This window comes from Lynx rufus, unplaced genomic scaffold (genome assembly GCF_022079265.1).
Source record: "Lynx rufus isolate CCGP_SWC_20201006 ecotype Redwood Valley unplaced genomic scaffold, mLynRuf1.p SCAF_13, whole genome shotgun sequence".
Lineage (NCBI taxonomy): Eukaryota > Metazoa > Chordata > Mammalia > Carnivora > Felidae > Lynx > Lynx rufus.
In genome coordinates, this window is record NW_025814827.1 from 15,656,914 (window position 1) to 15,681,846 (window position 24,933).

Below are 24,933 nucleotides of genomic sequence, written 5' to 3' on the forward strand. Positions count from 1 at the left end.
CCACCCAGACGCCCCGGTAGCGAACATTTTAAAGGCAAGGAGAATCAGAGGCAGAGACATTAAGAAACCTGCCCAAGTTCACATGGCTAGTAAGTGACAGGGTGGGGATTCACCCCCAGGATCTAGAGCTTGCAAAATGAACCTCCACACTTTACCTTCAGGGTCATCCCCAACTCTTTCCTTTCTTCTCCTTTGGAAACCTGTTTGCACTTCCATCCTTAATTCGTATACGGCGGAGCTGACGCAACGAGATGTTGGTGGGTTCCACGGGCCCTCTTTGCGTCTCTGGTGTCTGGCCGTGCAGGTTGCCAGCAAGTAGTGGTAGGAGTTGCAGCTGGATGGACCTGTGTGTGAGTGTGCGGCATGTGGCATATGGTGTGTGTGTGTCAGAGAGAGAGAGAGAGAGAGATGATTTAAGATGGTAGCAGCTCTGGGCATTAAAAAGGACCTGCTATTCTGAGCTCAGGCTGTGACAGTGAGATGTGCCTGTAGCAGCTGTTAGCAATCAGAGTGTGTTTCCATCTGATGTGAAATGCACTGCCATCACTTGTGAAGTGGATTTCAAAACCTTGCCACACTGAAGTAGCAGAGTGTATGAATGGTGCACTTTTACTGCAAATTAGAAGAATTCGCTTATTCCAATGATAATGTCACACTCACTCACTCAAGCGATCTTAAGTAGCAAAAGCGCACATCGCCAAATGCTGGATGGCTGATGAGGGTGTGTGCAGGACGGTTGTAGAATGTCATCTGAAACGTGTTTGTCTGCAGGCAAAAAGCAGCTCCGTGGACTAGAGGAGCCGAAACTGAAAGTGGAGTAAGAAGGACAGTGCCGTGAACCTTATTTTGTGATCTCTCCATGGCTGTGGCCTTCTTACCTCGTCTCTCGTACCTGACTCACATGAAAATAGGTAGCTTCAAGATAAACACCCACGATATGCATTTCCTTTTGTTGGGAAAAAATGACATTTATTAGGTATTACAGTCTGTGAATTGATGCCCAGTCTGATGTTGAGACCTTCTTAAAATAAATCTGACAATCTCTTTACTTGGTCAGAACATTCCTTTTCCTCCTGCCTCACAGCAATTTAATATCCCCAAGGCTCTGCAGCCTTTTTCGTTTTTCCCTTTCTTACGAAGAAGTCGCTACCAGCGCCTGCTTTCTCCCCATGAGAATAGACACAGAAACAACTGTGCTTCAGCGGTCAGCAAATATTGTTAACCATTCTCTGGTTGATCTCCTATATTATAATAAAGAATGGAAATGTTACTTTAAAAAGCAAGGGGAAAGAACATGCATTTAGAGAGAGAGAGTCAGGAAAAAAACTCCTCAGGTCACTTGTCTGGTCATTCTCATGCCTGGCTGAACTGGTTGCCTAAGAAAAGCACCATAAAAGATAATTGCAAAAAAATACTATTGAACTGCAATCCAGAAATACATCTGTGATACAGTTGAAGGCTTAGAACTTGACATATCTATTGTTTAGATGTCATTGGCTATGTCCTGGCAAGAAGAGGTAGAGAACCAGCCGAATTTTTCTTCCAGGAGTTGGTCGCTAATCCTTCAAGATCATAATGTCTTAAAATGATTACTGTAACAACATCTACACTTCTGCTTCTGGCAAGTCCAAATAATTTGCTTATGACTTTTAATAAAAACCAGACCTTTCCGTGATTTCTTATCCAAAGCTCCATTCTCCCTATTAATTCTAGGGAGATTTTGGGAAGCAGGAAATAACACAGAGGTGGAGGGGCATCTGGGCTGTGGGACGATCCTCTTTGTTACCCTCATCCTAGATCTGTGGACCAAGAAATGTGTACCCGTGGCTGTGGATGTATTGTCATTTTAGTCCTCTGTGGCTTACTATAAAGCAATATCAATTTATTTCCAAGGTTTGAAGTTACAAGTTATTTTCAATCTTTTGCCATGAATCCAAACTTGATTTGATTAGAGAATGAATATTTCTTAAATGACATAATCTACTATTCAATGAATAGTAACTGATCCAAAAAACAATCCAAGCCAATGGAAAGAAGCAATGGGTTCCTGATAAGCTTTGATGATATAATCTGGATTCTTATTATTTTGACCCACTTCTGCACACCTCCATCCAGCTGGTTTTTGTGATAGCACCTGTGGTGGGGGGGGGAGCATAGAAATTACACAATTGGAATTAACAATCAATAGCTGACTTTTTAGGCAGGAGATTTTGGCCCTTTAAGGAGTATTATGAGGCAAACAGAATGTTTTGATTGATTTATTCAGTAAACTATGATGCTATATGCTGAGCATACAAGGGGTCGGACTCACATGAAGCCATAGAACAGATAGATTTAAGCAAATGTCTTATTTGTTGTAAGATCCATTTCTATGTCCCTAGATTGCTCTGTCTTTGGACTTGTAATTGAATCACCAGGTTTGTTTATTTTTGTAACATTATATGCACACATTAAAAAACATAAAAGCTTCTACGTTGAAATACCAAGATTGCGCAATGAGGATTGCTTGAGGTATGCATAAACGTGTGAAGTTAAGAGAGCTGCCAAATGGAGTGTCAGGTGTGAAAATTGGTGGGTAATGGTATAAAGTAAGATTATTTCATAAAATGCAGTAAGAGTAATTCTGATGTTCTTGGTTAAGCAGAAACTAGATAAGATCTCCAGATTTGGTCTGGTTTGGTTTTAGAGATGTTCTTCTCTGTTATTGTGAAAAACAGACTTTAAAATGATGAAAGCAAAGAGCTGACCCCGTTGCCCTCAACTGCAAGCGAAGGAAGATTTAACCTAAATGGGGCGCAGTTGTTCTTGTTAAGGAGAAAAAAGGAATTGGTATCTAGAGCGAGGTTGATCGCTAGAAAAGATTAGATGCACTTCTGTGAGTCAGGTGACATTTTTTGGCCTAGTATTATCCAGGAGAATATAAGGGACACACATTTACTGTTGGAAAAGAAGTTATTAGGGATTTACCTTGATTTGATCATAGTCTAACCACTTAGTAAAATAAAATGGATTCTTTTTCCTGCTGATATGACAGTTAACCCACACTGAGAGATTCAAGAGAAGAGTTTTTATTAGATATTTCTGATTGCAAGGTCCTAGAAAATCTTCAAGAATTAAATATTGAAAAAGTGTAGTCAATTCTAGAATCTTAGAGGAACCTTATCCCAGCTGAGAATAATTGGCCAAATGGCCAGTTGCCTTTGTCTTGGTCCCTGATTGCATAGAACCCCACACATTCCCAACAAGTATGTTTCACTGTTTACAAAGGCAGTAAGAGAGGTTAGATAGGGAAGACAAAACAGAGAAAAGTATTCATATTGCTGACATTAATGGCATCCTCTTTTAGTGACTGAGAATTTCTTCAGTATTTGCCCACTGGATGAGTACAGTGAAGATTAAGAAACTGCCTCTCTTGCCACTCAAGTATTTTACTCAAGATTGAGTTGGTTATCAGGTAGTTACCCAAAGAGGTCAAGAGTCAATTACTTTAAATGGCGGTGTTTTGTACATTACTGTGTAGCAGGAGGGTTCTAGACGGACCTGGATCTAAAAATCAAAGCCATCCACTATTCCTCTATGCGAGAAATCTGTTTCTTCTCTGATTTGACAGAATTTCCCTGTCTGGAGACAGAAACGCTCATCTGGATTGGGCTTTTAGCAAAGATACATAAGCATCAGGGAATATGAGTCAGTTTCTCTGGAAAGCTTTATCTAGTAAGGATAGAAACCTATTACAAAGGATTAATATTCAGTTCCCATTGTCAGAACTACCTGCATATTCACAGAAAGCCACATGAGAAGATATGCCTGTCTTCCTTATTCTTCAGAGATTTCCTGCATACACAACTAAGCTCTCTGAATTCATATGGGGCATTCTGGCCTAGTGTTTTAACTCTTATGTACCTAACTCATACATGTATAAAGTCTGAAGGAAATGGCCAAAGCCCCAAAATTCTAATTTTGTCTTATTTTAATTCTAGTTTGTAGATGCTTGCTCTTGACTGTTTCAGGTGTGTTTATTTGTATGTATTTTGGCGGGTATGTACAGTACTTTTTTATTAAAAAATCATTTTTTAAAAGGCTGTTAAGTTTTGGGGCACCTGAGTAGCTCACTTGAGCATCTGACTTCGGCTCAGGTCATGGTCTCAGTCGGTTAAGCATCCAACTTTGCTCAGGTCGTGGTCTCACAGTTCGTGAGTTCGAGCCCCGCATTGGGCTCTGTGCTGACAGCTCAGAGCCTGGAACCTGTTTCGGATTCTGTGTCTCTCTCTCTCTGCCCCTCCCATGCTCGCGTGCACATGTGTGCGCGTGCTTTCTCTCTCTCTCTCAAAAAGAAATAAACATTAAAAAAAATTTTTTTTAAAGCTGTTTTCAGCAGAAACAACAATCAAGTTAAAGATTTTAAGAAGTAGCTTTAAATAGTAGGTAAAATATAGGTGTTTTGTAAGAGAGCAGAATATGTGGCAGGAGTTTGTTTTTTTTTTTTAACGTCTATAATTTGACAAGGTCCTTTGGGTCAGACATCAGCTTAACACCGAGGCTCAGGATGTCAAAGTATGACAAGTGTGTTTATTGTTTACCATATGGGAACCATGCAGTTTCCATGATGCCCCTGCAACACTGCACAAGCCCTGGTGAAAGTTTAGTTTCAGTGACTTTGCTTGACACAGCTGAGATGGAGAGATGACCTCTCCATCTGTGTGTCCTTTTTTTCTTAAGTTGAGACTAAAATAGTAAGATCTGAACCTATTCGTCCTTCGAGAAGGCATTTTGGAAACCACCAATTAAAACCAAAACAAAACAAAACAAAACTCAAGTCTAGCTAGCAGATGAAAATTACAGTTCTGTGTATTTTTCTTTATTCGCTTTGTGGAGAAGCCTGTTGTGGGTAGTGAGGGCACGGCGTCCTGGCCCTTGCCAAGAATGATATGCCAAGCTTCCTAAAGCTTCCCATTTATATAAGTCTTTTCATCTTCAAAGAGCTCTGCGAGCATTCATTTGCCACCACCTGCCTGGGAGGTAAGAATTATTCCCATTTTGTGGACGGAGGAAGTGGGGGTGTGAGTGACTTGGTGACTTGTTTGAGGCCACCCAGGGAGTCAAGGGTCAGAGGGAGACTTGGAAGTGTTGCAAGCTCTGCTTCTTCGGTAAATCAGCCTACAGCGCTTTCTCCTGTCATTTCCCCTCGAGAGCCCCAGATTGATGATAGCATAAACCTGAAGGCATCAAATAATCCTGAATAGGAAAGAGACGCCAGGTCAGTCTTACTCGTGGCTGCCTCTACGATTAAATCTCTGGGAAATCTAGACCTAGAGAAGAAACCATTTAACCCTCCCAAGATTCATTCTCTGCATCTGTAAAATGGGGATAATAATACCCAGCAGCCTACTTCAGAGTTGTTGTAAGCATCAAAATCAAAACAAGCTAATGAGAACAAAAACTTTACAATTTGTTACACAATTCTGCAAAAATCAGATGTTATTATTGTTGCCAGAAATGACCACGAGGCTGCACTGCAAAGGGGGTAGGGCTTTTCTAATTAGGTGGCTAATTGCTTTGGTGATGTTTAGGGAGGATTAAGTACTGTTATGAAAGAATCCAAAGTCCATAGAAGGAAGGACCATAACAGAGAAACGTACTAGTATTGGTATATATTTAGTAGACAAAATAAATGGCAGAACAAGTTGATCATTAGTTTGTATAGGCTGCAGCTGGAACTTGGCCCTCCCCACCCTGAAGGACCACTGAGCATGCCTGGGCTGTGGAACATACCCATGCTGTACTCCCGAGCCGTGCATCCAGGAAAACAGAATGTGCCGAACTATTCAAAGCCCACAGTCTCTTCCCCTCCCATCGTGGAGAGGTAATGAGAGCTCTCTGCAAATCCTGTGGCGGCCTGTGGCCTCCAGCGGCAGCCCTGAGAGAGTGGAGGAAAATCATTTTGCTCCCTGAATTGTTCACCACTAGTACACACAGTGCCTTTGCACATTATGAAGGACGGCACCATGCCTGCAAGGTTGGTTTGAGAAAAAGGTGCTTATCTGGGCAGACAAATCCGTGCAAAGCTCCCTTACTCCAGGCTGTTACAGACACCCTTCAGGCTCAACAGCCAGGTGAATTTCAGCCCCGACTTTTGTCCCCTCAGTGGGACCCCATTGGGCAGGGCACACTGTCCCTGGAACTAGGAGGTGGCTAGACCCAGAGGAGCCATGAAACTCTAGAAGCCAGGAGCAGGTAAGCAGGTGTAGCGTCCACCAGCCAGCCTTGACACGCAGGCCAGCCTGCCATCCAGGCAGCCACAGAAGCTTTTAATACCCCAGCAGTTTTAAACTGGGGATAAAATAAAGTGTCTAATCCATAAAGGACTCAAGCCATTTTACCGAAAATAAAAACCAAATGCCTTAGGGTTTTTCTTTTTTAATCTTTATTGGTTTTTCTGCTTACAAAAGTAATACATGCTGCTTGTAAAAAATTCAAATATTAGGGGAATATGTAACATGGCAAGTACAAAGTCCTCCACATTCTCAGCCCTCCAGAAAAAAAGCTGTCCACAGATTGGTATAAAAGATAGTTGTTTGGGAGTTTTGGTTGTTTTGTTTTTTGGGGTTTTTTTTTTTTAAGCGGTAGTTCTCGATGGTTTTTGCAAGACACACAAACTCGCGTTAACATTCATCCATATAACTTCCTCTCTCGGGTGCATCCAAGGTTGGGCCATTTTCCTGGCAAGCCAGCAGGAACCCCGCCCTGTTCAGTCCAGTTCAAGAAAGTATCTGGTTGTATATGTGAGCTAGAGTGGTAGATATTATTGAGGTAACCGTAGGCCCCTATTAGTTTATTCTTTATATGAACCAATAAAAAATTTAATTTTTTTTACTATTATTAGTAACAAATTCCTTGTGACACACACCATAACGGATGGCAATATACGGCCGCGTCGTAGCATTTAAGTGCCAAGGCTGTAAAGGATTGCTGTGGTAGCTGGTCTGAACTGCCTGTCATATTATTTGGGGGATAAGCAGCTTTTCTCTATCCCCACGTTGGAAAGAGCTTAAAGTCTGGAGAAAAGACTTTAATTTCGCTATAAGGCAGGATTTCTTATCAACAATAGCAATAATAATAACTACTATTTATTGAGTGCCAAATATTTCTGTATGATGTGCATGTGTATCTGCATAGAATACATACATACAATAATCATTTATGTGCTGTATCATGTCTACATTATTTCACTGGATCTTCAAATATGAAACAGAGGCTCAGAGAGGTGAAGTAATTTGCCCAACCTTAAGAATTGTTAAACGTTGGTGTTAGTCATCTTAAGGTCAAAAACTCTACTCGAAATTCTATAAAATGAAGAAGAATGTTCTAGAAGGTTGATGATTTCTTACAATTATAAAGTACTTGGTTATAAAGTAATGACGTATAACTTCCAGAAAGATATCTTGACATCGGTTCTCAGTAGTTATGTAAGTTTAACCAAATCATTTGTGTTGTGTCCTTTGCATCCTTGGTGAGTGGTGGCACACCAGTCATAGTATGTTCCTGATGTTTGTTATTGGAGAAGGTTAGCTTGGCTGAGAACTATGGTGGGAAATGGGAAAAAAAAAAAAAAACTAAACTTTTGAGTTAAACAAAAAAGACAAAATGTGTCCAAATCCCAGCCTTCCATCTCCCTAGCTCTCTGACTTTGGGCAAGTTATTTAGGGTCTCTGAGCTTCAGTTTTCTCATCTGAAAAATGCAGATGATGGTGATGGTGATGGTAATGGTGATGATACCACCTTCCTCATAGGGTTATTGGAGAAATGGATATAATGCCTAACACATTATAAGCCAAATACATGTTTCATATTATTATTGTTAGTTATAAATCCATTAGATTATCATGACATCACCTTTTCCCCCATTGAATGGGTACAGCTCTTGTACAATTGTATTTTTTAATTCTTTGAGAGAATGGGTATTTTTCTCTGGACTAAGATATCTCCCCAAAAAGGTACTGAGGAATAAGTGAAGTGTTAAGAATGCCATTGTCCATGTTCTTGTCCCTTTTATAATGAAAAGTAAAAAGCCAGCCTTTTCTCAAAGTACAATGTGAAATGACAGCCCAGCCCAAGGACCACTTGGCTAATTAGCACACTTGCATTCCAGGATTTCCTGACTCCCCGCTGCCACTTGTTGTCAGCTCCTTGAAACCGCAGAAATTTGCCTCTGCAGGTGTGGAGAGCGTGCTTGAATTACTTAGGGTGCGTGAGAGAGCAAATTATTTAGGCAATAGAGCAGAAAATGTGGGCAAATTAGAATTTTTCATAGCAAGATTGTGCATTGTTAAGCCAATTCATGATTATATGTGTACGTCTTGCTTCAGATATTCTGCTACACAATGAACGTCTTTGCTGCGATGAATATGTATGTGGACTAATTTAATCAATATACTTGTGACAGTAGTGGTGTCTGACAGAACTCATCCTTTGAAAGGCTGGCTGAGTTAATGTGTGCAGTATATATATGGGCCAAGACTCATAATTTGTCTTAAAAGAAGATTATTTTGAAAAGACACAGCACTGCCTGTTAGAAAATGAAAAAGCCTGAGGGATAGAAAGCAAAGGGCAAAAGGGATTTTTGTCCTTTTCCCTCTTACTGGTCTGGAAACTCAAATTTAAAGAACTAAACTGCTTTCCTTTTGAAAAAATATTGCAAGGCATTTTTTTCCTTCATTGATACATTTGAATTCTGTGAATTGACTAAAAGGTGGAGGGAAGTGGCTTTTATGCATTGTTGGATTAAATGGAAGGTTGAGTAAGTGCCCCGCTCCAATCTGCAAATGTTTGCTTTCTGGAAATATCAACACATGTGATCAGATCACATTCAGACAGTTTGCTTTTTTGGAGCAGGTGGATTTTAATCATTTCCTAAAGAGCACTTGCAACTGAAATTGTCTTCTGAGATAAGAGAGCCACCCGGGGGGTAAGCTAGTAGAATAGTTTAATCTGGCCAATCAGAACACCTGAATTTTGCTTTGGAGACTGCTCCCATCACCTTACTATGAGATTCCTAGTGAGGCTTTTCCAATTCTGATTCTTTGGCCGACATTGTCCCCTAGAACTAAGCACAAACACAGCGGGAGTCAAAGGTCTGGGTAAATGACCCCTGCTTGAAAATACAGGTCAATATACAGTGAGTCCATTCAGACTAAGCATCTTGGCCTCCATAAATCTTGTGAAATATGTCTCGGGCTTGAGTGTCCTCCAGATCTGAAGACCTGGGAGCTGAAGCAAGGCTGAACCCCAAGAATTTGGGAGCCTGACTCAGACCAGCAGAGCTATGCAGTAGTTGGTACCAAACTCTGGGTTTGTGCTACAACCACCCTCCACCAACCGCCCATTCCCCAGCCCGAGCCAAGCCATGAGTCATTCTGAGGGTGGAAGTTCTGGGCCCGGATCCCAGGGCTCCCCCCATCATGAGCAGACCCCTCTGTGCCTTGCACATATCACTTGCAGGATGACAGGAGCCACTGGCAGGTGTTTGGGTCTTACCTATTAAGGTGATGTTTACATCATCATTTCACTTCTCATGGATAATCCACTGTGACCCCAGGCAAAATGAACAGCAATGCGTTATTCTCCATTCGATCTAGATACAGCTTTACTCAGCATTCCCAATATTGGAGGGCCTTCATATCTTTTAAAGAACTAAATAGGTGTGCTTGCTCTCACTATTGTTAAGCTGGAAGGAAGGTAACTCTTGAAAGGTCCAAATTCAGCACTAACATTGCTTTAATTGCCTCAGGTAGTTTTGATACAGACTTAAACTATAGGGCCTAATGAGGTTCATCTGTGTCTAATTTCTGTGATTACGGCTTGAGGTAAGACGTAGGAAAAGCTCAGTGTCCGTCTTTTTATTTCACATATAAATTTTGTTTAATAGATGGTCCAGATACTTCGTGTTGCCTGATTATTCTATTCCTTAGGGGTTGGGGGAGGGGGGGGGCGGAGGCTGGTTCTCATTATAGACTACTTAATTCACATGGGAAAATCCAGGCCATCACTCTCAGCTGACATCACCTTCCAGAATGTCTCTACTACCACTTGGCTTTTGTGTCTCAAAAAGGTTGGATATAACTCTATCTAGATCTACAGACACTATGTGACACAAAACTTGGCCTTGACTATATTAAAAATACTGGAGGAGCCATAAATGTGAAGCATTATTAGAGTTCACATTTCATAAAGAATTTCCTTGAAGAAATCAAACAAGACATCAAGATGTGGTGGAAGATTTAGAAATGATCATTTTTGTTAAATGCAACCTTATAACACATTAAGCTGTGTAACTCAGAATAGACAATATATGAAAACACCATTATGTACATATTAGAAAACCTCCCCATTACAGAAAATGTACTGGATGTAAGATGTCAAACAATCTTTAATTCTGGACAATGAAGCCCAGTATGTCAACACTAAAAGTGATCGACATGAAAAGGCCTCTCCTTCTAGAATAGCTTGCACTCCCTAAAAGTCACTGCAGTCCTGTACTAGTCCCCTTGAAAGGAAGTTAGCAGGTACACATGGTTTATAATGAGGTTAAATCCAGTAATTTAATGTATGCTGTTTCTGAGTATCAGATGCAAACATTGCATCAAATCCACAGTAAGAGGTTGTGGAAATTATTCCAGGATATGGGATTACGTTAGAACTAAGAGTGGGCTATATGTATAAGTGTGTTACTTACATCGTGCAACATAGCCCTTAGGTTAAGTCATTGCTTTGTGTAAGGCGTGGAGCCAGTTTGGGGCTATATGAAAATGAAGTCCACTTATGCTCTTGCAATTGTGTTTGTGTGTGTGAGTTAGTAATCTATGATACTATGATATCCATAGTGAAGCCCATGAGAAATAAAATTTAGCAAAATGGAACATTCCAGGTAAACTGGTGAATGTTGCCATCCTGTATCTCCAGCTCAATGTTGATCTTTATTTCACATACAAATTATATTTAATGGGTGAGCCAAGAACTTTGTTTTGCCTAATTACTCTATTCCTTAGGTTATTTTTTTAAATCCTTAATTTTGTTCTTTCCAACCAACTGTGCTAAAGATCTATTGTGTTTGCTCAGAAATGTGCTTTGTCATCTTTGAGAACTTTGGTGTCATGTATATTAGTCTTTGGGTGGTGTTCCAGTATGAGGCATCTTCAAGTAATCAGTTGGATAGAAACACACACACGCTGTACCAGGCAGTCAATTTCCAACTTGAAGAACTCAGAAGCTACATATACAATTGTTCAGGATTCACCATTATTAAATTCAGCTAGGATATTAACTTAATGGTTAAAAGGTTTTGATCATACACAAATGGACTGATTTTTAACACATGGCAGCTACATTAATTAAAAAAGATGATTAAGGCATTCTTATCTTGCCATCATATGTAACTTATTAATATTTTGAGTTGAATCATTTTCCTAAGCAGTCTTGACTTTTTGGAGTATATTTTTTTCCCTACCAGTGGAGCTACAGTGCTCAGCCAAGACAGATTTATGACCTTTTAAAAATAATGATGGAAAATGAGATCGGAGGAAACATTTTAGTATCTGCTTTGCTCTGAGGCCTAAACTGCGAGCTCTCCAGTTCTTGAAGGCTTTGAAATGCTGATTCCAGTCTTCTTGTGGGTTCTTAAACACCTTCTCAAATGACCCATTTTAATAACCCGAAAGCTATTATATAACGAGCAGCCATAATTTAGTCCAGGGCTCTAGGGGGACCCTCACAGTTCAGCAATGAATAGTTAATGCAGTATAATGTTTAGCAGGTTATTAGTTTTCACTATACAAATGCTGATCAGGGAACGCTTTTATAAGGTGTTTAAAAGAAAATGTAATTAACTGGTTGCGTGCTTCTGTTGCAGCTCAAATTGAAATTATTCCTTGCAAGATCTGTGGAGACAAATCATCAGGAATCCATTATGGTGTCATTACATGTGAAGGCTGCAAGGTAAGCCTTTTTAATTGTTGTTGTTGTTTCTATTAATGCTGGAATGTATCTTTGCGATGTTACTTCTGCTATGTCTAAAAATTCAACTCCCTGGCATTTTGAGTGATGAGAAATGACAGGATGGAATAAATATTTTGGTGTTAAATTATAATTAAGGAAGTCGTATATATTTTTATGCCTTCCATCAAACTAACAGGAAGCTAGAGGAAAGTATTTGAGCATTGCTTGTCACTTCCAATCCTGGAATTGATTGAACTGATGAACAATCCCTTTTGGGTTTTTTTTTTGTTTTTTAAAGAAATGACTCTGGATTTCTGTAGTGTCCCTGTTATAAACTTTATAAGAAAATATTTCCAATGGTTTAATCAGAATGTAATCAGAATCTTATTGTTGGCACACATATGTTGATATATCTAGCCAAATTACAGCAAAGCCACTGGATAGAACTCGGTTCTGGTCCTAATGCCACCACTGTCCCTCTTGCTTGGGCTTGTTTTAATCTTTTAGTGACTCAGTTTCTTCATCTATAAAGTGGGCATAACACCTGTTCTTCCTACCTTTTAGAACTATTCCAAGGATAGCGTGAAAACCTGTAAATAAAAGTCCTTGCAAACTGAAAAGTGCTATTTAAATCGAAATATTTTCATTCTTATTGCTGTTGTTACTACTTAATTATCGCTGGTGCTGATCGAGGGCAATACGTTCAGCACAGGCATAATGTGGGAATGGGAATAGAGATGTTTATCCTCATCATTCAAGACCTCCAAACCCAGATTGCCTCTGTTATTCAAATTTCAATTTATTAAGATTTAAATCCTCCGGCTTATATTGGAAGGGCCTTGAGACAGCTTACAGGATAAAACAGTGCAAAATAAACAGGCAAGAAGCTATTTAAACATGCAGGAGGCCTCCGAGACAGTTGATTGCCACTGAACCAGGCCTGATTAGCCCTAAGGCGTTTTGAGGCTAAGGCAAAAAAATAAAATAAAATAAAATCCACAAATTTGGTTAGCTTTCCTTCAGTGAAATTAGAAAATATAATGTCATAAAATAGAAAATCACCTTCTGATAACAGATAACTACTGGGAGATTTCAGGGAAATTTGCCTCGTAATTTCTTTAAGTCTTTGTTTTACTCTTAATCATGGTAACATGTGTTGCTTTGTACGCACACAGATCCGCTGTATTGATCCCATCTTGGTGCTTCTTGAGCTTTCTGCACACCGCCAAGCATGCTTTTTTTTTTTTTAATCATCTGCCTTTTAGGAATAAGGGGTTTGCTACTTAAAGGGGATTTTGAATTGTTCATCGTTACATCAGTCCTCAAGGCCTCAGGTTCTAGATTACTAAGAAAAAAAATTATGTCCTTTTACTTCTTCAATTTGCCCTCCCTCAAAATTAATCAATTAGGTAAACAAAAGTAGACACAATGAAATCAACTGCGTGACCTATGCCATCCCAGGATGTAAGGGAGGGTGGTCTGCCTGCAACGACTGACATCCCATTGATTTTCAAAGTTAATTCAGCTGATGTGGCTGGGCAGCTGTCACACTTCACCCCCACCTACTCTGTGCTCACACCTCGTCCTGCTGGAAGATGACCCAGCCTTTCTCGGTGAAGGGAATATAGACGGCGATGCCCCCTGCCAGAAATTCCAAGCAAACATGATATTGTGCGCTGCACAGCGCCTGGGTATTTCCTGAAGTGGACAGGGTCCTGGGCATTACCCACGTGTCCCTTCATTCTGCCTGAGAAGCTGAGTACTCTCTCTGAGTCTCTTAGTAATGCCACGTGTCGTTTTCTGTGCCAGCCAGAGTGAATACCTAAGAGTGGCATCTGAGTCAGGGCCAGGGTAGAGGTGGGGGCCCCCTCATATGAATACCCAACAATTCAGAAGATTAATTAACAACAGGCTGTTCAGTAAAATCAGAATTGTCTGAGAACCACTGGGTTTACATAGGCATAAACAATGTGTGTTTTCTTTTTACTCCCAATGTTTATTCATGACAAAAATAACAGCGATAAGAAAACAAAAGGCACAAGGTGCCTAGGTGGCTCAGTCGGCTAAGCGTCCAACCTCAGCTCAGGTCATGATTTCTCGGTTCGTGAGTTCAAGCTCCACATCAGGCTCCACAGTGACAGCTTGGGATTCTCTCTCTCTCTCCCTCTCTCTCTGGACCTCCCCTACTTGCACACATGTGCGCTCTCTTTTTCTCTCACTCTCTCTCTCAAAATAAATAAACTAAAAAAAAAAGAAAGCAAAAGGCAGCTATTATTTCATAGTTATCACTTTTCTAGATTCCCTTCCAGATCTCATACCGCCTCAATGCCAAAGTGAGGGTTTTTTTGGTTTTTTTGTTTGTTTGTTTCTTGGTTATCTGTGGTTCTATTCTCCTGTCCTGTTGACTTTATACATTGGAAATCACAAAGACAAACAATTAAAACTTAGTTTTATTAACAGATTGGGCCTATGCCCAGCCTGGGACCAATGCAGGGGTATGTGTTGATATTTGATGCGCATGGTATTTGCTCTGCAATTATAATTTCTCTCTGCTATAATTAATATTTTTATCTCTAGTTGTGGTGAAGTCTAGAGACTTCTGCTTTTGCCGCTGATGTTAATGATTTATCATGCTCTAACCAGGTGAGGGTGGTTACAGCATCATAAATTGTAAATAGTTTATCTCTGTGATAGGATCATTAGCCATAAGGATAATTTCTAATTATATATATAAATAGATATCTAATGAAAGGAAGGAAAGGGACTCAGTCATTTTTGGAGCTAATCACTTTGTGAATGTATTTTAAATTGCATTTTAAAGTCAACCACCTGAAACCATTAGAAGCCAGAGAACCTATTTAATTGCTGAGATGATCATTTATTTTACCACATATTTACTCAGGTAAGCATTGCACATCAACAGCAAAACTGATAGAAGTTTCATAGCTGTTTCTCTGCTTCTTGGGTGTTCCCAGCTCACCCTCTCCATGTCCCCTTTGCTACCTGTGGAGAGACAGTATTGCGTCACTTATGATCTGACTCTGGAACAAGACTGCCTGGGTTTGAATCTAATTCTTCTGTTTACTGACTTGAGCACCGACCCAACCTCTCTGTGCCTCTTTCCCGTCTGTAATATCAAGATAGTGATTGTAGTTATTTCCTGGGGTTATCACATGCATTTAGGTAAAGCGCTGAGAAAAATGCCAGGCGTATAACAATCACTCAGTAAGTGTTGGCTGTTGTTATAATCATTCCTAGCCAAATTCCACATGCTTGAGTCATGCTACTGTAGTCAGCTATCATTTCTAGGACAAGTAGGGGTCAAGTCTTAATTTTGTGACCATTTGCTATTTGTTATGCAGACCTTGCTAATAAAAGCAAAATAATGAGAACCACCCCCACCTTGGGGCCAGGCACCATATAAGAGCTGTAAGGGGTCCAAAGACATAGAAGACCTGATCCTTCCCTCAAGCAGTTTATGATCTAGTTGTAGAGATGAGGTCTGCATAGGAAAAGCTAAATAGCAAAGCAAGAACTAAATCCTAGATTTAGTAAGCCAGAAAAAAAAATTTAAAGGGGGGAGGAAGTTCAGGAAGAGATCCACCCATTTAAGGTCAGTTGAATTTTGACAAAGATGCCAATTTAATTCAATGAAAGAAAGATGGGTCATTTCAAACAATGTTGCTGAAACAACCAGACATTAATATGAAAAAGGAAAAAATTAACTTCACGTTTATACCTTTCCCTGAAAGCAAAAATTAACTTAAAGAATGTACTAACTGGGGCACCTGGATGGCTCAGTGGGTTAAGCATCTGACTTCAGCTCAGGTCATGATCTTACTGTTTGTGAGTTCAAGCCCTGCATCTGTGCTGTCAGTGCAGAGCCAGCTTCAGGTCCTCTGTCCCCCTCTTTACCCCTCCCCCACTCACATGTGCCCACATACACATGTGCTCACTCTCTCGCTGTCTCTCTCAAAAGTAAAATAAAACATTTAAAAAAAGGGTCAGAGGAGCGCCTGGGTAGCTCAGTTGGTTAAGCATCTGACTGGATTTTGGCTCAGGTCATGATCTCATGGTTCATGAGATCAAGCCCCGTATTGGGGCTTGGGATTCTGTCTCTCTCCCTCTCTCTGCATCTCTCACCCCCTGCCCCACTCACTCTCTCTCTGTCTCAAAATAAATAAACATTTTTTAAAAGAAGAGGAAGAAAAAAAAGAATATCCTAAGAAAACGACATAATGCTGTATTATTTCTAGAAGGAATCATGTTTTTGTAACAATAGACATACAAATATTTCCTCAGACCACACACTGAAGTCCTTACCTTATTTTAAAAAATAATAAATTGGACTTCATCAAAATTGAAAATCTGTGCCCTTCAAAAGCTATCATTAGTAAAACGAAAAGGCAAGCCATGTACTGGAAGAAATAGAAGGAAAAAAAGCCAAATCTGAAAATAAATAAAAGGACAAAAATAATAATAAAAAGGAACAATAACAAGAACCATCTCTTCACAAAACCCGGACAAGGAGCCAATAAACACATGGATACAGTCTCAAGATCTCTAATCGTTAGGGAAATGTAAATAAAACCGCAGGGAAATACCATGACATATTCACCTGAGAGACTAAAATTAAAATGGAACAAAACAGCAGCAAGACGAAGAAGAACAAAAACTCTGCGAATGATAAACCTGATGAAGATACAGAGAAACTGGTGAATTTCCCAGTCTCCTGTCATCTGGGGGCGGGGCTGTGAAGTGGCACAGCCCCTCTGAAGAAAGGTGGCATCTCATAAGCATCAACCTAACATATGACCTCACACCCGATCCTTGGTGTTTCCCGGAAAGAAACACAAGCACCTGTCATGGAAAGACTTTTCTGTGAGTATTTGCAGCCCCTTTATTCACAATGTCCACAAAGCTTTGGAAAGAACCCAAATGCCCGTCAAGTGAAAAAGGAGTAAAAGTGGGTGGTGGATGGATAAAGAAGATCCATAGAGTGGAATGCTGTTTGGCGATAAGAGAGAATGTACCCTGTATGCACAAAACAACATTCTGGTAAATGAGAGAAGCCAGAAACAGAAGAATACATACCGTAGAATTGCACTCAGAAATCATTCTAGAAGAAGTACCAATCTTAAATCTATAATGGCAGAAAGCAGATATCGTTACCTAGAGCCAAGGTGAGGAATGACCGCTAAGGGAAGGACACTTTTGTGGTTTGTGGCAATGTTCTAAGGTGGCGGTAGTTACACAGGTGTGCCCATTGTCAGAATTCTTCAAAGTGGACTCTTCACTTAGTGGTGCGTTTTTGTATTTAATTTATGCCTCAGTGAAGTTCATTTAAAATATATATAAAAATGGGGCTCCTAGCAGTGTCCGATTCTTGATCTCGGCTCAGGTCATGATCTTGCAATTCATGGATTCGAGCCCTGCATCGGGCTCTGTGCTGACGGTGCGGAGCCTTCTTTGGATTCTCTGTCTGCCAATCCCTCTCCTTTCTCTCAAAAAGAAATAAACATTTAAAAATAAGGGGCGCCTGGGTGGCGCAGTCGGTTAAGCGTCCGACTTCAGCCAGGTCACAATCTCACGGTCCGTGAGTTCGAGCCCTGCGTCAGGCTCTGGGCTGATGGCTCAGAGCCTGGAGCCTGTTTCCGATTCTGTGTCTCCCTCTCTCTCTGCCCCTCCCCCGTTCATGCTCTGTCTCTCTCTGTCCCAAAAATAAATAAACGTTGAAAAAAAAAAAATTAAAAAAAAATAAAATAAGGGGCACCTGGGTGGCTCAGTTGGTTAAGTGTCTGACTCTTAATTTAGCCTCAGGTTATGATCTCACTGTTTATGTGATCAAGGACCATGTTGGTCTCAGCACTGACAGCACTAAGCCTGCTTGGGATTCTTTCTGCCTTCCCGTGTGCACTCTCTCTCTCTCTCAAAATAAATAAATAAACCTAAAAATTTTAAAAAAAATAATATATGCACATAAAAAGAACAAAATCCTGGAGTAATGTCACAGTCTATGATGTGGCACAAACAGCACATACCCACTAGGCAGCAAGAACCCACAGACGGGAAAGTCTTGGTTATATTTTGTGGACAACATATAATCCGGTTTAAGTGGGGCAAAGGGTAGCTTTCTGTGGACACTGGAAAATAAGGACAAATAGGTACGCCATTCCCAAATTTATAAAGAGTCCATTATGCCAAGGTTTTTATTACGAAGGTACTTTACTTGTTCTCTTGAAATAATGAGGTAACAGTATACCAGCCTTGGTCATGTCTTGAATGTTGCATCTCAGAAAAACATAGATAATAGGTCTGCAGGGGTGTGGGTCTGTCACTAAAGATATTTTTTAGGTCTTGGAACAGAATTGAGTCTTAGCACTGGATAAGTTAGTAGGCGGGTGTGGGGTAAACTGAGGCAGGCCTGCCTGGGAGGAGGGGCCAGGCCATGGAATGGGCAGGCAGAAGAAAAGGCCAGAAATAAAACAAGAGGCTGCAGATATTAGGGTTGAGGTTCAGTCTTCAAAGTGAATAAAACTGCTGAAGTGTTTATAGAAAAATGGCACTGGTTGAGGTTTCCTTTGAGAAATGGCCCTATTTGTCATTCCACTTCCCTTCCCAGCTTCATTGTTAGATACAGTGGCTGCTCAGATGATGATGAAGAAAAATTTATCTCATGATAAAAAACACAGGTTTTTTTTTAAATCTATATTCTTTAGATTTTGTTGGATATACAGTTTCAACTTTAACCTTTTAAATAATAATGTACAGTCAAGTGTTGGAGTTAGCAAATTGATTTCTGATTACATTTAAGACCTTTTGCTCTTGATAGGGTAACAACAGACTAGCGTTTGTTTGTCACATACTTATTCATCAATCAATACATGTAAGATGATGTCTTATGCAAAGTTTGCTTTTCCACCCAGAGAATTTGGAGGAGTATCTTTGCATTAACAGTATGCTATCTGAGGGGCGCCTGGGTGGCTTTGTTGGTTAAGCTTCAGACTCTTGATTCTGTCTCAGGTCATGATCTTACGGTTGTGGGATCGAGCCCCACGTTGGGCTCTGCTGAGCATGGAATCTGCTTAAGATTCTCTCCCTCTTCTTCTGCCCCTCCCCCCCTTGCACATACACATGCTCTCTCATATGCACTCTCTCAAAACAAATGATTAAAAAAAAAAAACAATATGCTATCTGAGGTTAACAATAAAAAGCCTTTCAAAGATAGCCAGAGTGCAAAATTGGTACTTTTCTTTTTTTCTTTTTTTTCCTGAAAGAGTTAAAGCAATTTCTGGAGCTTTTTATGTTTTAGGCTAAAAAGAAATGTCCATAAATATTCTATTTAGGCTCCAACTGTTTCTTAGAGGATTTTAATATTTTTATTTCAGTTGTGAAATGTTACTAGCTTTGGAGCAATTTTATCCACTTTTCAACAGTGATATATTCCTGCCCAACACTTTTATTTTTTCTTAAGTTTATTTATTTTGAGAGAGAGAGAGAATGTGTGTGCATGTGTGCAGGGGAGGGGCAGAGAGAGAGTGAGAGAGAGAGAATCCCAAGCAGGCTCCACACTGTCAGCACAGAGCCCGATGCGGGGCTCAAACCCAGGAACCATGAGATCGTGACCTGACCCGAAATCAAGCATCAAATGCCCAGCCGACTGAGCCACTCAGGCATCCCTAACCCTTATTTTAGTGTTTTAGAACACCGGGACCCAATATTAGAGCTAGCCATTTAAAACAAAAATTAGACTTGGCTGTTTCTGCATCCTGTGACATCAGGGTTTCGGTTCTGTTATATACAGGTGATAAGAAAAAAAATGTATGTAGCTCACTCTTCCAGTCCTGTGATGAAATACACTGGTAGTAGAGTGTGTTAAATTCCAATGTGCATCCAGATGATTTGGATTTTTTTTTTATTGTTGTATTTTTTGTTTCTTTGTTTTGGTCTTAATCATGTCTCAGTAACTACTGCCCTTCCTCGCTCACAGGCAGTGCTGGGCTTATGGCCTTGTCCTCAGCAGGGGCTCTAACGTAGTGTCCGACTCTGGGCAGGGCCCCTCATGCTTGCCTGGGGAATCCCTGCTGTTCAATGTGTTCATTTGGATTGGGTCTGAGTGTCACAGATCACAGTATGCCAAAGCAGACGTCTACGCTTACCAAACATGACACGTGAGGTCAGCTTTAATCAGAGATCATTTGCACATACAATTCTACAGGGAGGCCAGTCATTATTGAAGGAGAAAGTTGTTCAGGAGATCTGTGATTCCATGATTTATTGCTACCAGATGTATGCGTGTGGAGCTGTACCAGCTAACTTTTGCAAATGAGGTTGCCTATTCTTTTCTGAAGAACAAATTCTCTTCTTCATTTGCTTCCTTGGGGAATATTATTCCTGCCCCCACCCCACCCCCTGCAACTTAATTCTATCATTTCCCTCTGCCTCTTCCTGTCTCTGATTTTAATCTATTCATGCCCTCTCCTCCCCCCTCAGTAAGATTACGTTGGCAATTATTTTCTCTTTCTTTCTTTCTTTCTTTCTTTCTTTCTTTCTTTCTTTACTTTAAATACTTAACTCTCTCCCCATGTTTATCCAAAGATGTTTCTTCTTCCTCGCTCCCATATTTCTGAATATTCTCAACAGAAACTTCCCGAGAGAAATAAAATTGTAACAGTTCATCTTTTACATAAGGGATTCTCTGCCGTGACAGGGACACACACACACTCTCTTCAAGAGCTCCCCCCCCCATTTCAATTTTTTAGTTGTATCGGAAAATACAATAATTTAGGCAGGCATAGGAGCATTCACAATAAATCATAGAGTTATGAATAAATCTTGGTTGTCAAAAGCAAATGTGTAGCCGTTCCAAAGCGTCTGCCATTAGAATTCAGCAAGGCAGCTGTCAGCTGTTTTCTTGTAATTAAACAGCCAATGAACAGCTAATTAAGACATATGTGTATACAGAAGTGGAAGTGGGTATGTTAATGAACTGTAGGAATCAATTCATTAAGTGAAAATTGTCAAAAGACCAAACATCGGATCAGCATTTCAGCCTATGCCTTACTAAGAAGGAGCCCCAAACAGGAGGGGAGCCCCCTCAGAGCAAGATCCTCTGAGCACCTTTCCAACCACACCCATCGTCCTCCATCCAGCCAACCCTCACCTTTGGGCAAAACTATTAATAACCCCCATAGGCAATGCCATGTTTATTAAGTAGATCCAGGAAATGAAAATGTTTTCCTACCCATATGTAAACCTGGTATTCAGTACCCTGCGAAATGTCACCTCCCTCTCCTGTGTCTAAACCATTATGCGGAGCTTTGAGTACAGAACTGAAAAGTGGGCCTTTTGCGTTTATTTGTTTGGTTTTGTTGTTTATCTGCTTTTGTTTGATCTGCCCGACGTGTTTGCCTCAATGCTTTTTTCGTACTGTATTAAGAAGTCTACGGCATTTAGAATAAGATGCACCCAGGATTCAGCCCTTCCCCTTACCTGCTGTGCGACTTTGGACACATGGCTTAGCCTCTGTGCACTCTGATTTTCTCATTGTAAAACAGATACCGTAATACCCACTTTGCAAGGTTGATGTGAATTACAGAGCCATAATGTTTGCAAAGTGTCCTACATAGTGCCTGGTACTGAATAGGTGTTCAGCATATGATTGTCACCACAGGTTTTAATCAGTACCATCTTTTTTTCCCTCTGGTCATTCATTCAACAAGTATTTGTTGACTTCTTGAAGTACTGGGTTAATTACTGGAAAGAAACAAAGCAGTCAGTGAGGGAGACCTGGCTCTGAGCGTATACATGGGAGGGGCCCCTCAACCAGTCTTGGAAGGGGCAAAGTCAGAGAAAGTGATTATCTCAGTGAATTCTTAAGAGAAGGGGAGAGGGGCGCCTGGGTCGCTCGGTCGGTTGAGCGTCCAACTTCGGCTCGGGTCGTGATCTCGCGGTTTGTGAGTTCGAGCCCTGCGTCGGGCTCTGTGCTAACAGCTCAGAGCCTGGAGCCTGCTTCGGATTCTGTGTCTCCCTCTCTCTCTGCCCCTCCCCTGCTCATGCTCTGTCTCTCTCTGTCTCAAAAATAAGTAAAACATTAAAAAATAATAATAATTTAAAAAAAGAGAAGGGGAGAGCTTCTAGGAAATGGGGGTGAAATTGGGGGGTTGTGGGGGTGGCTGTCCTATGAGGAACTGTGAACACAGCAGTTTAGGCTTGGCCAGAGTATGACTTTGAGAAGAGGAGTGAATGTAGGAGAGAGTTGCCTGGATAGGTGGTTGTGGCCTGGTCAGTAGTAGAGAGCTATTCAAGGGCTAATAAGCAGAGAAGTGGCCTGATCAGGTTTATGTTTTAGAAAAGATCTCCAGTGACTGTATGAAAATGGATTGGAGAGAGTGTGAATGGAAGCAGGAAGTCCATTTGGGAGGCTGTATAATAACTAATTCAGGAGATTACAGATATGGAGCATTGAGAAAATTGCAGTAAAGATGGAGAGAAGTAGATGGATTTGAGAAATATGAAAGTGGCAAGAAACAGCCTAATACGGTGACTGCTTGGGTGGGGGAGGGGAGGAGGCAGAGATGCAATGAAGCTTATCGTTCTGCCTTGAGTAACTGGGATGAAGTTGGTCCCTTGGCTGAGCAAGCAAACACCGAAGGAGACAAAGCTAGGAAACAGGCGGTGGGTTGGGATATGTTCTGTTCTGGAATGAAGACAAAACCATTCAGCTGAAGTTTCTAGAGTGTGTGTGTGTGTGTGTGTGTGTGTGTGTGTGTGTGTTACAGGGTTGGGGGTGATAGGGCTATAGAAGGCCAAGCCACAGCTTTGGCGAAAGGCGCATCCTAAGTAGGGAAGATTCATTCAGATAGTGTGATGGGAATCTGGGGAAGAACTGGGTTCAGTCCAGTCACTTGCTGGTCAGTTTTTAACAGCTGACTCATTGGAAAACAGTGTCTGTCTGTATATACCAAACTTCAGTGTATGTTTCATGGATATGTGACACAATTTTCAAGTAGTAAAATCTACAATATTCTTCATTATAAACGTATAGACAAATGGTTGTCACTAAATGCCCCCAGTGATCTTTGCTGAATTCCTCCATCCATAGGTACAGTTGTTGTTGATGACAGACTGTAGTGCCAACATGAATGTTGATACTTCCATTTACATTAATGAATAAGAGGAAAATGAAATAAGGAAAACGTGTTTTGGAACTTCACTCATTCATCAGTGATGACATGAGCAACCTCTTTCCAGAATCAGATAATAGTTTTTAAATACTAGAATACTTCCTCACATTTGTTGTGCTATTCACAATGTGGTGGGTATAGACATTGCGTACTTTTCTTAATTTTTTATTTTTTTAAAATGTTTATTTTTGAGAGAGAGAGAGAGAGAGAGAGAGAGAGAGAAGGAAACAGAGTGTGAGTGGGGAAGGGGCAGAGAGAGAGAGAGAGACACAGAATCTGAAGCAGGCTCCAGGCTGTGAGCTGTCAGCACAGAGCCTGACGTAGGGCTCGAACTCATAGACCAGTGGATCATGACCTGAGCGGAAGTCAGATGCTTAACTGACTGAGCCACCCAGGTGCCCCAGAGACATTACATATTTTAACTTTAACCCACATTATTGTTTTCTTGATCACTTTTTTTTAATTTTTTTTTTACATTTATTTATTTTTGAGAGACAGAGAGAGACAGAACGTGAGCAGGGGAGGGGCAGAGAGAGAGGGCGACACAGAATCCAAAGCAGGCTCAAGGCTCTGAGCTGTCAGCACAGAGCCCGATGCAGGGCTCGAACCCACGAATCGTGAGATCATGACCTGGGCCGAAGTCGGACCCTTAACCAACTGAGCCACCCAGGCACCCCTTCTTGATCGCTTTTTAAATCTAGACAATAGGCAGAACAATAAATCAAGCCCTGATTTGTAGCTTTTGCCAGTTTCCATGGTATAAATACTCCCAGCACATGGTCAATTTGAGGCCTCCCAACCTGACATCCCATTGAAGACAGAGCAGGAAAGACGGAGCAGGGAAGATTCACTCACAGTAGCACCCCATTTGTAGCAGCCACACCATCTGGATATAATTGATGTAAATAACCTCAAGAGCATGGATAATAGCAAAATAATAATAAAATAATGAGTTAATTTTTAATAATGGCTATGTTTAACAATTGGTTCACAGAATTCCTGAAATTTTAACACTCTGCTCTTGCAACCTGCTGTGAGGCTTCTCCCATACATCATGGCCTCAGTCCCAGTCCTGGGGAACTCCAAACTAGTAGGACTGGTGAACAATTTCGTAGCCTAAAGTCAAAAGTTAGGCAAGAGAATTTCCCAGAGGTTGGAAGCAGAAATGGAAAATAAAACTCAATGAAAGGCACTTTGAAAGGCTAGGTAAAATCAGGAAGGAGACACTGGAGAGTTGTCTTTGAGGCTGTTGAAATTGATACAAACAGTTGGTGTGTATGAGGAAATCAAGACTGTGTGGCATCACTTTTGTTAGCCCAACACTTGAGGGAGAGATACTTAAGTGAAACGGTACCACGCTTAAAATTAGGACAGTGGTGTTTGAGTCTTAGTAGTAATACTTAATCAGGCATGGGACAACCTTAAACCAGTCATTAACCATTCTGAGCTTCATTTTTGTTATCTACAAAATAAGAAAACTAGAGTAGATCTTAACAAGGGAAAGGCAGTGGAGTCTTCAGGAGCCTTTGTTAAAATATTTATCATATAAAAGTGATATCTTTTGGGGTTTTTTACCTGCAAAAATGGCACTTTCATATTGTTCAAACTATATATGTGTTCAGGACTATATCCCCAAAGGTTCTGGTTCAATAAATTTCAGGTGTACTTTTTTAAACGCTTCATGGGTGATTCAGATGCACCATCTGTTTGAGAACTACTGAACCTGATAATCTCACAGCTTCCTTCCAGTTCTAAA

General features: G+C 40.7%; 1 protein-coding gene across 2 annotated transcripts in view; it reads left to right on the plus strand.

Moving 5' to 3' along the window:
- RORA (RAR related orphan receptor A) overlaps positions 1-24,933 on the plus strand; it is a 98,594-nt gene that overhangs the window by 45,876 nt on the left and 27,785 nt on the right. For both annotated transcript variants that reach the window (XM_047075026.1, XM_047075027.1), the window contains exon 2: positions 11,906-11,991. In XM_047075026.1, the coding sequence (XP_046930982.1) occupies positions 11,906-11,991 (86 nt within the window). The remainder of the gene's footprint in view (positions 1-11,905; positions 11,992-24,933) is intronic.